The sequence below is a fragment of the Triticum aestivum genome, chromosome 6A, assembly GCF_018294505.1.
Source record: "Triticum aestivum cultivar Chinese Spring chromosome 6A, IWGSC CS RefSeq v2.1, whole genome shotgun sequence".
NCBI lineage: Eukaryota > Viridiplantae > Streptophyta > Magnoliopsida > Poales > Poaceae > Triticum > Triticum aestivum.
The window spans coordinates 41249000-41262548 of NC_057809.1; the positions used below are offsets into that span (position 1 = coordinate 41249000).

The following is a 13549-nucleotide window of genomic DNA, read 5'->3' on the forward strand; positions in this document are numbered from 1 at the left end:
TGTTGCATCTCTCACACTCACTCAGACAATCTTTCCCAAACTCCTTCATCTAGTGTTCATCATAGGGGCATGGCAAATCTGGAGGGGGAGTCAGTGGCGGGCCACTTGGGCGACTGCTACTGAATGTGCCACCACATGATGCCCTCTATTTTCAATTGTGGTTCATCGGGTTGGACCATTTTCAGTAACAGGCTGTGAGATGCCCGCTACTGAAGCACTTTTGTGTATTTGCCATTACAAATTGTTTTTGTCGTAGTACCAGGATGTTTTAAAAGACGCTTTAGCATTCTTTTGTCTTTTCCATTGGCCGCATGCCACTGAAGTACAGAAGTTTGTGATTACCATACAGTTATCCTTGTCCTGGCCCGTACAAATTCTGATTTTCCTTTTTTTTCCGAGGAGATGCAGAATCTGAAATTTGTTTCAGTGGAGAGGGACAATGTTGGGGGAACGACTTGTGTAGAATCGGAGCTTGTAGTGAAAAAATAGAAAAAACGGTGTTGGGCCATTGGATGAGAGATCAATGGCACGGGTCTGGATGGAGGGATCTTCGCACAAAATTTGCAAAGAGGTCCAACATACAAGCAAATTTGCACTCGGTGCCCTCCCTAGTCTGTACCAAATCCTTACACACCGACGACACAGGATCGAAAATTTCTCGGCGGCGGCGGCGACGGCGACGACCAAGATCCTGAGCCAAGCTAGGCGGGCTCGAGCAGCAAAGATGCTGATCCATCTCCTCTCCGATGGCTCCTAGGTCCTAGCCGTTTCGTCGCAGGTGGCGCAGTTTGAGGCAGATTAGATCGGATTCCTCACCTCCTCCCCACTCTCAGGCTCCCAGATCAGCTCGCGGCCGTCCTCCTCCACCCCCACCCCCTCTCGCGATTCAGCACTAGCTCAACGCTCGTGGATCCTCGCCTCCTTCCCAGCCGGCCGCTCTCTGGTTCTGCGAACAGGCCGCCACGGTTCTTCGTTCTGCAGGTAAATATAAATGTTAATTTTTTATTAGCTAGTAGATTGATACTACATCTCCATAGTTTTATATTCTTTCTACTTGTTAATGTCAAATCCTTTTCATTTCAGTTGCTGGAGTAGTAACAGCAGAAGAATGAACAGCAGCTTGAGTAGAATAGAAGCAGATCCATTCTGGTGATGCTTATGTTGGTTGGATTCTTATTTTATCCAGAAGCAGCATGTTGATTAGTGCTATGACTTAGTTATGGTATTGTGTATTGCTACCAGAAGCAGCACGTGTACCGACTGTACATAAACGCTAACCGATTTCTAGCATGAAGCAATACACTAGCAAATCTAGCTATTCCGGCGAGATGCACTAGTACAGGAAGTAGGCTGCTCTGGCTTCGTCGATTCTTCAGCGGCAAGCCGACACGCACACACGTGAGACACAATGGCTATTTTTTTCTCTCCATGCAAAGATACATATTCAGATGCATATATACAGTTGATGTTTTTCTTCTTTGATCTGTTCCTTATTTCGACAGTGGCACAAGGCATCACCATGTCCAATCACTCACACTTGTGACAGTTATTGTTCCCACTAGAGCTAATTATTGTTGTTTTTCTTTTGTCAATTGCATGCAATCCTTTTTCCTCCTATTGCGATGAATAGACACAAATATGCCATTGCATGTTCTGCTAGGGGATTCCTTGGGTTGGCAATTCCTTTTTAATGCTTACTGCTGATCTTTCATCCCCAAAATTTTGACATTTGTTATTGGCTGGGTGCTCACTCCAGTATTTCTATGCACATGAATATTTTCTTGTCCTTTTGTTTAGCTTTTTGTACCAGAGTAATTAATTACATTTCCCTATAATAGAATGCTTCCCATAAGCCATGCCTTTGATATGGCCCATGTGGCAGAAGTTTGACATGGAAAAGATGATCCCCAGTCTAAATTTGCAAGTCTCATCTCAGGATCCAGTAATGGAGGGTAGCAGTGCGATGTCTCCGCTAGGAGAGCCCTCAATTCCAATGATCGCAGCATGTGCACCAGCACTATCACGTGTGAGAATAGCGGTACGAGGAAGTCAAGATATCCTGATGTATCTAACATTATGTTAATCCCTTGTGTGATGTTGGTTGATAAAAAAATTGTTTGCAGCCATGGAATCGGTCAACAGTGTTCAAAATCAAGGATGTGTGTATGTGATTTAGTACTAATCCTTCATCCATGGCATGAGCCTATCTGGCATCTTGTTCATTTATATTTTCCCGTGCTGCTGTGGTTTTCTTATTATTACAAGGTATAATATAATGCATGCCATCAAGTTTTGTTTATAGCTATCAAATTTGAATAATAATTTGCATCTGCAGGGCATTCATAAAACTCCCTTTAAATTGTTCAATGCCACTTATTTGTCGTTCTCATTTGTGCTTTTAACTAACCTTGGAATTATAATCCATTTATTGTAGGTCTATAATGAAATAATGAATTATGCTGCAACAAAAAATTTGTACTCTCTCTGTTAGACATATCCAACTATCACATGCCATTTTATTTTATTTGGAAAATCCCCTGTAGAAGCTGGAAAGCCAGCTTGACCTACAAAGTTATCCTGATTGGTTACATATGTATTAATATGTTTGAGGTTCAACCTAAGTTTTGACATAGTATAAGTTATGTTTCCTAGGTTGGAGTGCTGAAAGAAGCTGGACATATATAATGATTATTTCTCTTCTCAAGATATGCTATTTAGTATATGTTTTTGACTGACCCCTATTTACTTGGTATATGGTTCTGACTGACCCCTATTTACTTGGTGTGTTTACCTAGGTAGATCGAACTGATCAAGTGTCCATGGAGGTTGTCATCTCTCTCCCAGCAGGAAGCTCGATTGCCAGGAAGCACTAACACGAGGCAAAATGATAGATATTTTCGTTCTTGTACCAGCAAGATGCTTGTTGGGCGATGATAATTTCAGTCTTTACCACTTGGTCTTGCCGGCCATATACTAAAAATAATCTGTATGCCACATGTACTCAAGTACTCAAATGCTTGCTAAGCACTGATAATTCCAGTCCTTAATTTGCTCTACTTCCAGTTCTACTAGCCTTTTGTGATGTGTTCTCATGTACTCGAGTACTGAAATGCTTGCCGAGCAGCTATCAATCCTTAAATTGCTATATTTCCAGTTTGACATGTACGTGTGGTTCTACTTGACCCGGGATCACTTATTATCTCATGTGCTAAAATATTTGTGATATATATTGTCGTTTCTCAGTGACCAAGATGTTCAACTCTCTTGAAAAATTAGTGGTGTCTGTGTCTGGATTCCACGCAGTAAATATTTGCTCAGATTTTATATGAGACCAGTTGTTTCAGACTAAGACGATATGGGCATTAGCACATTTCATATCTGAAAATAGTTGTATTTCACAAAGACTTGAGGTGCATAATGCAAATGTCCTATGTCATGTCTAACTGCCAGCAGGGGGTTTTCTGCAAAACCTACAGTAAGTGGGCTGAGATCCCTCCACCTAAATCTGCACCATTGATCTCCAATCTAGTGGTCCAGGATGTTTTTTTCTATTTTTGTACAGCAAGCTCAGATTCTACACAAGTCGTCCCCCAATGTTGTTCTATGCTTATGAGCACAGTGGAAAACAAATCCCTTGTCAGCGTGGAACCTATTTTCCGTTTATGATGGAGCCACTAGATTGATAGAACATGGCATATAAAATAACTAAAATGTTGAAAAGCTTATATCCATTGAGTGTTGCGTCTCTCACACTCACTCAGACAATCTTTCCCAAACAACTTTATCTAGTGTTCATCATAGGGGCATGGCAAATGTGGAAGCAAAGGAACAACTTCATTTTTGAAAGAAGTCAACCCAATTTCCAAATGTGGAACTGATGTCTCGACGCTCATCGGGCGTCGTCTTGGCCTGCGGGAGGGGTTTGTCGACGAAATGTGTTCGAGAAGCTAGGATTGATCCATGGTCTCCCGGGAGATCCCGTGCTCAGATAACCACTCCGCCCAAGTATTCTTCGCTATTAGAACAAGGGGTGAATCCTACTTGAGCTATTCAAGTTAGTTTTCTTTGGTTTTTATTTGTTTCTTTTCCTTTTTCTTCTCCATTTTTTGTTTGTTTTCTTTTTTCTTCTCCATTTTTTTTTCTTTTTCAGTTTTCATTTTTTATTTTTCTTTGTTTCTTTTTGTTTTTCATTCTACATTTTATATATATGATCAACATTCTTTTAAATACTTGTTCAAAAAAATTCAAATACTTGTTGAACATTTTATATACTTGTTCAATATTTTTTTAAATAATTGTTCAACATTTTTAAAATACTTATTCAACAGTTCTATATACACGATCAACATTTTTTTTCAAATACTTGTTCAACATTTTTGAAATACTTTTTCAACATTTTTCAAATGTCTTTTGAACAGTGTTTTTGTAATATATATTTAAAATATTTTAAAATATAAACAATAGTACAAAAATAAATTAATAAAGAAAGCATAAATCATAAAAAAAGAAACAGGAAAAAGAGGCTGTGGCCTCCCGCGCTCGTGGGCCGGCCCAGCTCGCTCGCCCCTTCAGCGAGTCCGAAGCCAGACTCGCTGAAGGCGAGATATAGGCGCGTCCGCCCGCATGTGTACACTACTAATGCAAGGTTATCAAGTTGTGTGCACCCTGCCAACAAACACCATTTGTGATTCTCAAAAAAAGAAAACATGGGCTCTTTGTAACTTCACAGACCACCAAACACAGGTGTAAAAAAAAAAGATTCTGTGTGACCTGGGAGGCAGGCAAAGGCTGCTGGGGTTATCTGGTGCTTTGGAAAAGATCAAAAGAGAGACAAAGTAAAGGAGGACCCGCTGGCCACCCACTTGCTACTAAATACTCCCTCCGTTCTGAATTACTTGTCTTGGATTTGTCTAGATACAGAGATATCTAGCACTAAAATGAGTCTAGATACATCCGTATCTAGACAAATCCAAAACAAGTAATTCGGAACGGAGGGAGTAATACTGAAGCAACACGCAAGGAATCGACCCGATCGACGACCGAAAGCTAGTACTATTACTGTATCAGCTCAAGAGCATGGTGCAGAGAATGCCGACACATGCATGCAGGAGTTGGGTGCGCCTGCCTTAGTTTTTTGTGTGCCGATGCGTCTTTAATTGGTGTTCTACGCCGTGTGGATCACAAAATGCGTCCAACGGTATACTACCTTTGAATAATTTTATATACGTACATTTGCATCATCATCAGGCGTGATGTACTTGGATCCGCCGACTGGAGTCTCTCTTCATCTAATCTTTACTAAACACCTCAAATCTAAAAGTGATTATACCTAATCTTTACTAAACACCTCAAATCTAAAAGTGAGCATACATAATGAGTTTTTCAATTGGTATTACCATAATCCATAATCCATAATTCATAAGCTGCAAAAACTAGTTTGTTACTCATTCTCCCTTCCCATCACTTGTAATTATTTCGGATAGGTTGTTTTGTCAAACTATTTTGACATAAGAAAATAGATTCTACAGATAAGGTGCTTTTGAAATTTCCATAATCCCTGTCACACAAACCATATATCTAGCAACTTTTTACCCTACGTTGATGCATATAATCATCATTTGCATAACTACACGGATCATGTACTTGATTATCATGAGTTTCACCTATATATCAAAGAGATTTGGCATCCCATTATTAGTAGAAAACGGGCCTTTAGTTCTGGTTTCACAGGGCCTTTAGTCCGGGACTAAAGGCCCTCCACGTGACCACTGTCTGGAGCTCCACCTTTAGTCCCGGTTCGTAGGGAAATTTTGAAAAAAAATTGAATTTTTTTCTCAATTTTCAATTTTCTGAATTATTTTATAATTTAATCTCTAATCACCCCTCATCATTTCAAATCGTCTAACTTTCCGGCCGGTCACCCATCCTGTCACTACTCCAGCCTGAGCATGCTTAACTTCCGAGTTCTATTCCCCCTAGTTTCCAAGTCTGCACTTGTTGTTTTCCTGACAATAGTAAGATGTCCTATTAAACCTCAGGAGTTTAGTTTGAGCATGAAGTCACACGTTTCACTGTTTTAGTTTGAAACTATTATTCTAAATAATAATTATTATTTAGTAACACTAATATTTCATGAATAAGTAGTTTGATCATAGTTTAACCACATTTGACCAAAATTTAAAAAAACTGAAATAATTATTTAGTAACACTAATATTCTTGAATAATTATTTAGTAACACTAATACTTCTTGAATAAGTAGTTTGACCATAGTTTGACCAGATTTAACCAAAATTCAAAAAAAACTGAAATTTGAGCATAACTTTCTTTCCTTTTAGAATTTGAGGACTCTAAAAAATTTCAAAACGGCCTACGGCAGTCAAAATCGGATGCGGATTTTTGTGCTGAACATTTTGATATATTATACGTTTTTTCGACATCGTATGCAAAAGTTATAGCCGTTTTACTTTTTCATAACACTTTTTTGCAAAACATGTCCAAATTTAAGTTTTTTAATTTTCCTAACTAGTAGATGTAGTAATATAACTACATCTCGAAGGATTTTATTTTTTGAAGTTTTTATCATTTTCTTTTGTTTTTTTAAACTAAAATGGTGATACACGGGAGGGGGAGTAGAGTTCGAGACACGAACCCCTTTAGTCCCGGTTTGAGACACGAACCAGGACTAAAGGGCATCGCACCCTTTAGTCCCGGTTCATGTCTCAAACCGGGACTAAAGGTCTAATCTTTAGTCCCGGATTGAGACACGAACTGGGACTAAAGGGTGCGATGTCCTTCTAGTCCCGGTTCGTGTCTCAAACCGGGACCAAAGGTCCGATTTGATCCGGGACTAATGTCTTCCCGACGCCCTAGCCGCACGAATCGGGACTAATGCTCACATTAGTCCCGGTTCGTAATGCAACCGGGACTATTGTGTACATTGAGCTGTGACCAAAGCTCTGTTTTCTACTAGTGTATCATAACATGCAAGATAACAAGTTTATGTATTTTTCTGCATTTCTAAAGCATCTCAGTCGATGAATCCAGGCGATGACACTCTGCCAGACCCACCGGCAGGAACTGGAGCTTCTCTGACAGTGACCACCAAGCAGGAGGTGACTCTAGCTTCTCCGGCGGCGACTCCAGAAGACACACTGAACTAGCAGGGGACTGAACCACCCAGCAAGAGTTGTCGATAACAAGTGGGTCTAATCAAATGATGGTTGCTTTAGGGTGTGTGTGGAAATGAACTGAAGTGCTACACATACATGCTCGTAGCATCTCGTGCCTGATGGGTTGCGTTTCCTGTGGTAGATATCCGTCACCCTGTAAATTCTGGGAGATCGACCGTATGCTGCCTCCTTACCGTAATCGCTATAGTTTCGACATTCGGCCCCCGTTTGATCTCCTTGGTTTATGGTTGTGTCATGCCGTGGTAGGTTGTTATATCCTGTGGTTGTTGCTCTATATTGGTTGAACTGATGTGTGAACGAATTTAAAAGCCCTGGAGCTCTATTTGGTGCCGACTATCTCAGGTTTGGTGATTTCGTTCAGGATCTACCATCTACTATACAATGCAAACCTAGTTAGACATGAATTTTAGATCCAAATTCAAACTACACATAGAGAATAAAGCCAATCTAACTATTAATAATAGTGTTTGAAATTTCGTCTTTGTGTTTTTATCTTTTGTGACACTGTTCGCCTTTTGATTTGTTTTTACTTTGTCTTTTTCTAGGCTGGACTTAGATTCAAACTTTTACAGGATTGCAGACATAGCCACTTTCGGGGTTATGCACAAAAAAACCTTGCTGAGACATCTAAACTAGCAAATGAGTGGACTAATGAATCGGACAAGAATATACGTTTATAAATTCTAATGCAACATCATGATCTGATCATAAGCTAATTGTTCATCACATAGCAATAGGATTCACCATGGTAATTACATCATACCAATCACAATCACGTGGGGCGGCTCATGTGACCATTACATTGAAGCATATAAGAGAGGAAGAGAGAGAGCATGTGAATTTGAATTGAAAACGGGAACTTGAGGAACATGTTTCGACAAATGTGAGACCTTGCGAGAAAACAGAGACACATGGAAAGGAGAGGCAACCCTAACTACCCCTCATGTCGAGGAAAGAGATCACAACATTGGCATCACCCTGCGTCTTGTCGTTTAAGACTTTGCGAGAAAACAGACTTGTGAAATTTTGGCCCCCCACCACGACATATTTATACCGGGGGGGAGCGCAAGTTAGTGGCGGGCCACTTGCGAGCCTGCTACTGAATGTATCTCAAAGAGATTATACCAGAGGTTCTAATACAATGACTGCATGTATCTCAAAACTGAACTACAACTAATTCTGAACACTAGACAACTAAGCTTGTAACTGAATACTGCTCTTGGACATGTCTCCTCACCACAGTTTGCCCATCAAGTGTAAACATCATAAATTAGCCAACCAACAAGCAACAAGATACTGTGTAGTCTGGACTCTTGATACAAGCAACCCCGTTTCCGTTTGCATGAAGAAAATAAATGGCTATTCATCTACCTGATCTGCCTCTGGAGAAGAATGAAGCACTTCAAGGATATTCCACATCTAAGGAGATACTGAACCCAATGTATTTTAAATTGTCAGCAGATTGCGATTGCACTATAGAACCCGTCTAGGAAATTACTAAACAACACATTTAAAACAAAATACTGAAGGTCCATCTAATCAAACCGATCCATTTGCCATTATTGTATAATCAAACTAAAGAATGAAGTGCATCACAGATCCAAAAGTATTTCAGCAGTGTCACGTAGTTCTTTGAACTATTAAAAGTGTCATCCAGATCCTCGAAGGCCTTTCGAAGTGCAATAAGTATGTACTTACGTGACACCTCTGAAATAGTTCAAGGATATTTTTGAAATAGTTGAAAATATTAATGGCACACATTGCATTTTGAGGACTTATCTGACGATTTTCATAGTTCAAGGACCTATTTGACACATTTGAAATAGTTCCATGAGTTAGGATGTGCTCCACTCCAAGCTCAACAAGCTTCTCCTTTAGTGAGTCTTTAGGCTAAACAAGCCCAAGCTAAACAAGCTTCTCCTTCGGTGAGTCTTTGAGCTAAACAAGCTTCTCCTTCCATTAGTCTTTGAGCAACCTACAATCTGCAGTGTAGATCTAAACATAAACAATGTGCTTACTGTAGTACTCCCTCTGTAAAGAAATATAAGAGGGTTTACATCACTAATTTCTTTAGTGAGGGAGTACTTAATGATCTTGGAGTTTACATTGGGGAGCGCCGGTGGAGGAGCGTGGTGAGGAGCTGCCGGCGGAGGGGCGCGACCGGGGGCTGCCGGTGCCTGGTGGAGCGAGAGAGCGAGGGCAGAAGCAACGAGGAGCGGCGCCCCCTCCTTTCCTCGCGGCGGCCGCCGCTGCTCCCATCGCGAAGAGCCGCGTCGCCCTGTCCTCTTGCGGCGCCCCTCCATCGGCCTCCTGTAGATCCAAGCCGGCGCCCTTGCTTCCTCTAGTTTTTCTGCGCCGGCGCCCACCTTCCAGCCGTTTCCAGTCCTAGCGCCGTCGGTCGCCGTCCCGTGGTCTCCCTGCTGTCCGCGGCGCAGCGCTGCCATTTGGGCCCGGCGGCAGCGGCCTCCCTCTCCCAGCGGCCTCCAAGAAGAGGTAAATCTGTCCTGACCTTGTAGATGAGGTCCTGCCTGGTTAGGGATTTGCTGTTAGTGCCAAGATTCATATATTGTTAGTAGATTGATGGTACTGGTAGATGTAAATTTTCTTGCTATTGGTTCTCAATTTTGGTAGATGGTACTTGTAGATGTTTTAGTCCAATTTAGTGATCTTTTGGTAAATTTGGACTTTTATAAGTATGTACTAACATTATTGTAATATTTCTACTTAACAAACTCAGAAGATATTATATGTTCCAAAAAGAAACTCAGAAGATATTATAATTATTAACTTACCCTCGTTTTCAGAACAAAATGGAGCTATTATCAGACTCAGGGGCATTTAGGTCATTTTAACACTTGAGACAGACAATCGAATGAAAATAATCAGGATTGCCAAACACCCAGCTTATTCAGACAATGGATTCTATAGATAGCAGCTTATTCAGACAACAGATTCTTTAGATAGCGGCTTATCAGAAAAGCCTGCTTGCCAGATAAGCGAGGTCCAGAAAAGCTTATCCAAACAGGGTCATTGTTCCGCCGTTGTTGCCGTCAACGGCGGTGTCCCAGGCGCTTCCCCCAAGGCCCCAACTGGAACCGGTCACAGACATGTGGGTCCGGCCCTTGTACCCTGGGAATATTCTTTTCCATAGTTAAAGTAAATCCTTCTTTGTCCTAAAAATCATTTAGTCTTGCAAAATTCATATGTAGTTATCTGTAGCTCCCATTGACCTCATCCATCATCCACTTGCATTTTTTTCTTCTAAAAACAGTTTAGATCTACCTAATGGCAATATTAATTGTTCTAAATGGAATCTTTTTCTTGTTTTTTGTGTAGGTTTTTGATTGTTGTGTGTAGTTTCCGTCATCGAAATATTCTCTGGAAGCAGATATCTTGAATATTCGTGAAGACCTTGAGCAAGGCAAGTCACCACCTACCATATTATATTGTTTCTACACTTGTGAGTACAACTATTTTGTTATACTGTTATACACACATATAAATCAATAAGAAATCGTAAACATGAAAACCACGTCGGATTCACCAAAAAGCCAACAGAAACCGAGATCGCCTAGGACCCTGCCGGCCTTACCATCGTTCTAAGCGGTTTAACTAGAACCTACTCTGACTAGTACCTTCAACAAACCACTCGAGGCTACTCTTGGTCTAACCATGCCCCTTGTTATTCAGACTGGCGAAGCTGTCGGTCAGACTAGCCTTCAATGGTTGTCCAACTGCTGGTGCGAACGACATAACATAACAAATCAACATTTTTATCAATTACTCTCTGTCCCAAAATATAGTTACATTTAGCTACGAATCTGGATGAGAGGGGTGAGTATTTAGCACAACCTAATTTACACTATAGTTGTGCCTCTATCTTAAATGGTAATGACCATTTACAAAACCATACATAGCCATGCATGTGCCACACTTATAGAACCATGAGTAGTTGTAAGCACCTGTGTTGCAAAATATTGCCTCTAAAGCTATGCTTTCAACCTCAATGGTACCTCAGAACGCTTTTCATCTAGTGCAGAAGATATTCCATATGGATATAATTCCATACTAACATGTTTGGGAAAATATGTGTTTGATTGGTAAGTCATACATATTAAAATTAATTATATGTTCTTCTTTGGTATCTCCAGGTTCAGTGACATAGCAAATATTGAGATTAGCAATGGATAGCTTGTTGGAACTGTATAATCTGTGGCAAATCCAGTTGATTGTGCTTCTTAGCTTCGTTCTACAAGTGTTCCTCTTCTTCACTGGTAGCCTTCGACAGGGTAGCACCAATGGGTTGCTTAGGGGCACCATTTGGCTAGCATATCTGGGAGCAGACATGGTAGCAATTTATGCCCTAGGGTACCTCTCAAGACATCAGGATAATGGCACAATGGAAACCCACCCATTGGTTTTCTTTTGGACTCCTTTCCTCCTCATTCATCTCGGTGGGCAGGATACCATCACTGCTTTCTCCATGGAGGACAACAAATTGTGGTTGAGGCATTTGCTGAACTTGGTCCTAGAGGTTAGCCTGGCCTTGTATGTATTCTGGAAATCGACTAGCTTGCGCAATAATGTGCAGCTTCTTGTTCCTGCTCTTCTCTTGTTCATTGCCGGAATAATCAAGTATGGAGAGCGAACAATGGCTCTCATGTACGCGAGTCAGAATGACAATAGGAAACCTGGTTTTAAACTTAATGATCAAGAGAGGATTTTACAACGGGTCAAGAGTGATAAAGATCATGAGCTTGTTTATTATGCTTTAGTTTCAGACCAGAGCGTCCAGTATGAGTACTTCCAAAGGCGTACGGCGAGTTACAAAATAGGAGAAAAACCCAGTAATCTCGACCCAGCTGGACTTAATGACAGTGGCCTTGTGGCCAAGCTGTTGGATGTACAGCTCAGCCTCTTGTACAATGATATATACACCAAGGCTACTTTACTTCGAACAAGGAGTGGTATTTTAGTACGTTTAATCTCTCAGTTGTCCACTGTTGTTGCCCTTGTGATCTTTGGTGTCATGGGCAAGAAACAAGCAGCAAGCAGGTTGTATGGTAAGGCTGACATTGTCATCACCTACATCCTATTTATCGGAGGAATTCTTTTAGAAATTTGTGCTGTGTTTACTGTGTTGATGGCTTCACCTTGGACATGGTTGTGGCTGGAGGATCGAAGGTACGGTAGGCTGGCTAGGATTTCATGGTCTCTTACTAGATTATCAGTGACAAGGCCGAAATGGTCAGGAAAAATTGGGCAGTATAGCTGTGTAAACTACATGGGCATCAAAGATGAGTCAGCTACATTGTCCCAAAAGGTGATGAGTCTGATGAGGAAGGCGGCGACAGCAATCGGCGTTAAAGATGTAAGGAAGAAGCTGTTTTGGGTGAGCAAGCGGCTAGATTGCAGGTACGAGACTGTGGACAACAAGCTCATGGAGTGTGTCCTGAGGGAGATACGAACCATCATATCTGAGTATGATGAGGATGATGATGACCAACAGCCTCGGCAGTGGCCACATATGATGCCGTTTCTGAAGAAGCTAGGATCGACATTTGTCACGGCGTTTCTCTCTGCCGTATGTCAGCTGCACATTGTCACTGAGGTTATCTTGGCGTCGACTAGTGCAGATGACATGAAATCATACAGCGCCGACGCAATTGCGGCCGCCCAAATGTGCAAGAAGCTGTCCAACTACATGATGTACCTTATTACTGCCCACCCAGATGCTGCTTCTTTGCTGCAGGTCACCTCTATCATCAGTCTCGAGCTTGCTCTAGACATGCATTTAACAGCCACTGCTACTACATCGACTAGGAAGAAGAGCAAGGATGAAATTCTGCGTGCTACTGGAGATGATCTCAAGGCTAATTATGGCAATTATGATTGTTTTCCATGGTCAATGGCGCAGCGAGAGGAGGTGATCAAGGAGCTTGCCGGGATTTGGGTGAGGCTTCTCATCTACGCCGCCGGCAAGTCGAGGACGGAGCTTCACGCAGCGCAGCTGGCCAGAGGAGGGGAGCTACTCACCTTGGTCTGGCTGCTCATGGCGCAGCATGATCTTGGGGATGTCACGTTTAATCGTGTCGAGCTAAATGGCAGGCCTGATGATCCCGTCACAAATTTGCATGTGCTATATGCCTTCCATGTCTAGTCCAGAACTCCAGATCGTCAAGCATTGTTAGTTAGTTCCATGTATGAGCAAATCGGATGATTTATTGAACTACTTGTTGGTAATATATTTTGTGCAATGTTTGCAGTTGCAGCGGTAAGGAAATGGCTGTGAAAACTACACGACCCGAGTTTGTTGTGTGTGTGTGAATGATATGGATATATTTGCACAGGACTACTA

The 13549-nt window shown here is 41.5% G+C and overlaps 2 protein-coding genes across 17 annotated transcripts; both read left to right on the top strand.

Annotated features, from left to right (window-relative positions):
* The first annotated feature begins 589 nt into the window (after positions 1–589).
* LOC123131899 (uncharacterized) lies at positions 590–3165 on the top strand. Of its 16 annotated transcripts, none has more exons than XR_006464367.1 (4): positions 590–981; positions 1084–2038; positions 2124–2265; positions 2796–3165. XR_006464367.1 is itself a non-coding variant. In XM_044551610.1 (4 exons), the coding sequence occupies exons 1-4, from the start codon at positions 747–749 to the stop codon at positions 2169–2171; spliced, it is 309 nt and encodes a 102-aa protein (XP_044407545.1). In that variant the 5' UTR covers positions 590–746; the 3' UTR covers positions 2172–3165. The 16 variants fall into 16 exon arrangements, 3 of the variants coding, with proteins under 3 accessions (XP_044407545.1, XP_044407544.1, XP_044407543.1); XR_006464362.1 differs by having other exon boundaries at positions 1084–1398; positions 1937–2038; positions 2124–3165; XR_006464365.1 differs by lacking the exon at positions 2124–2265 and having other exon boundaries at positions 1084–1398; positions 1937–2038.
* A 5981-nt stretch (positions 3166–9146) lies between these two features.
* On the top strand, positions 9147–13474 carry LOC123131901 (uncharacterized). Its single transcript, XM_044551612.1, has 3 exons — positions 9147–9684; positions 10528–10612; positions 11343–13474. Exon 3 carries the CDS (start codon positions 11375–11377, stop codon positions 13349–13351), a length of 1977 nt encoding a protein of 658 aa, XP_044407547.1. The 5' UTR covers positions 9147–9684; positions 10528–10612; positions 11343–11374; the 3' UTR covers positions 13352–13474.
* Positions 13475–13549: the final 75 nt, after the last annotated feature.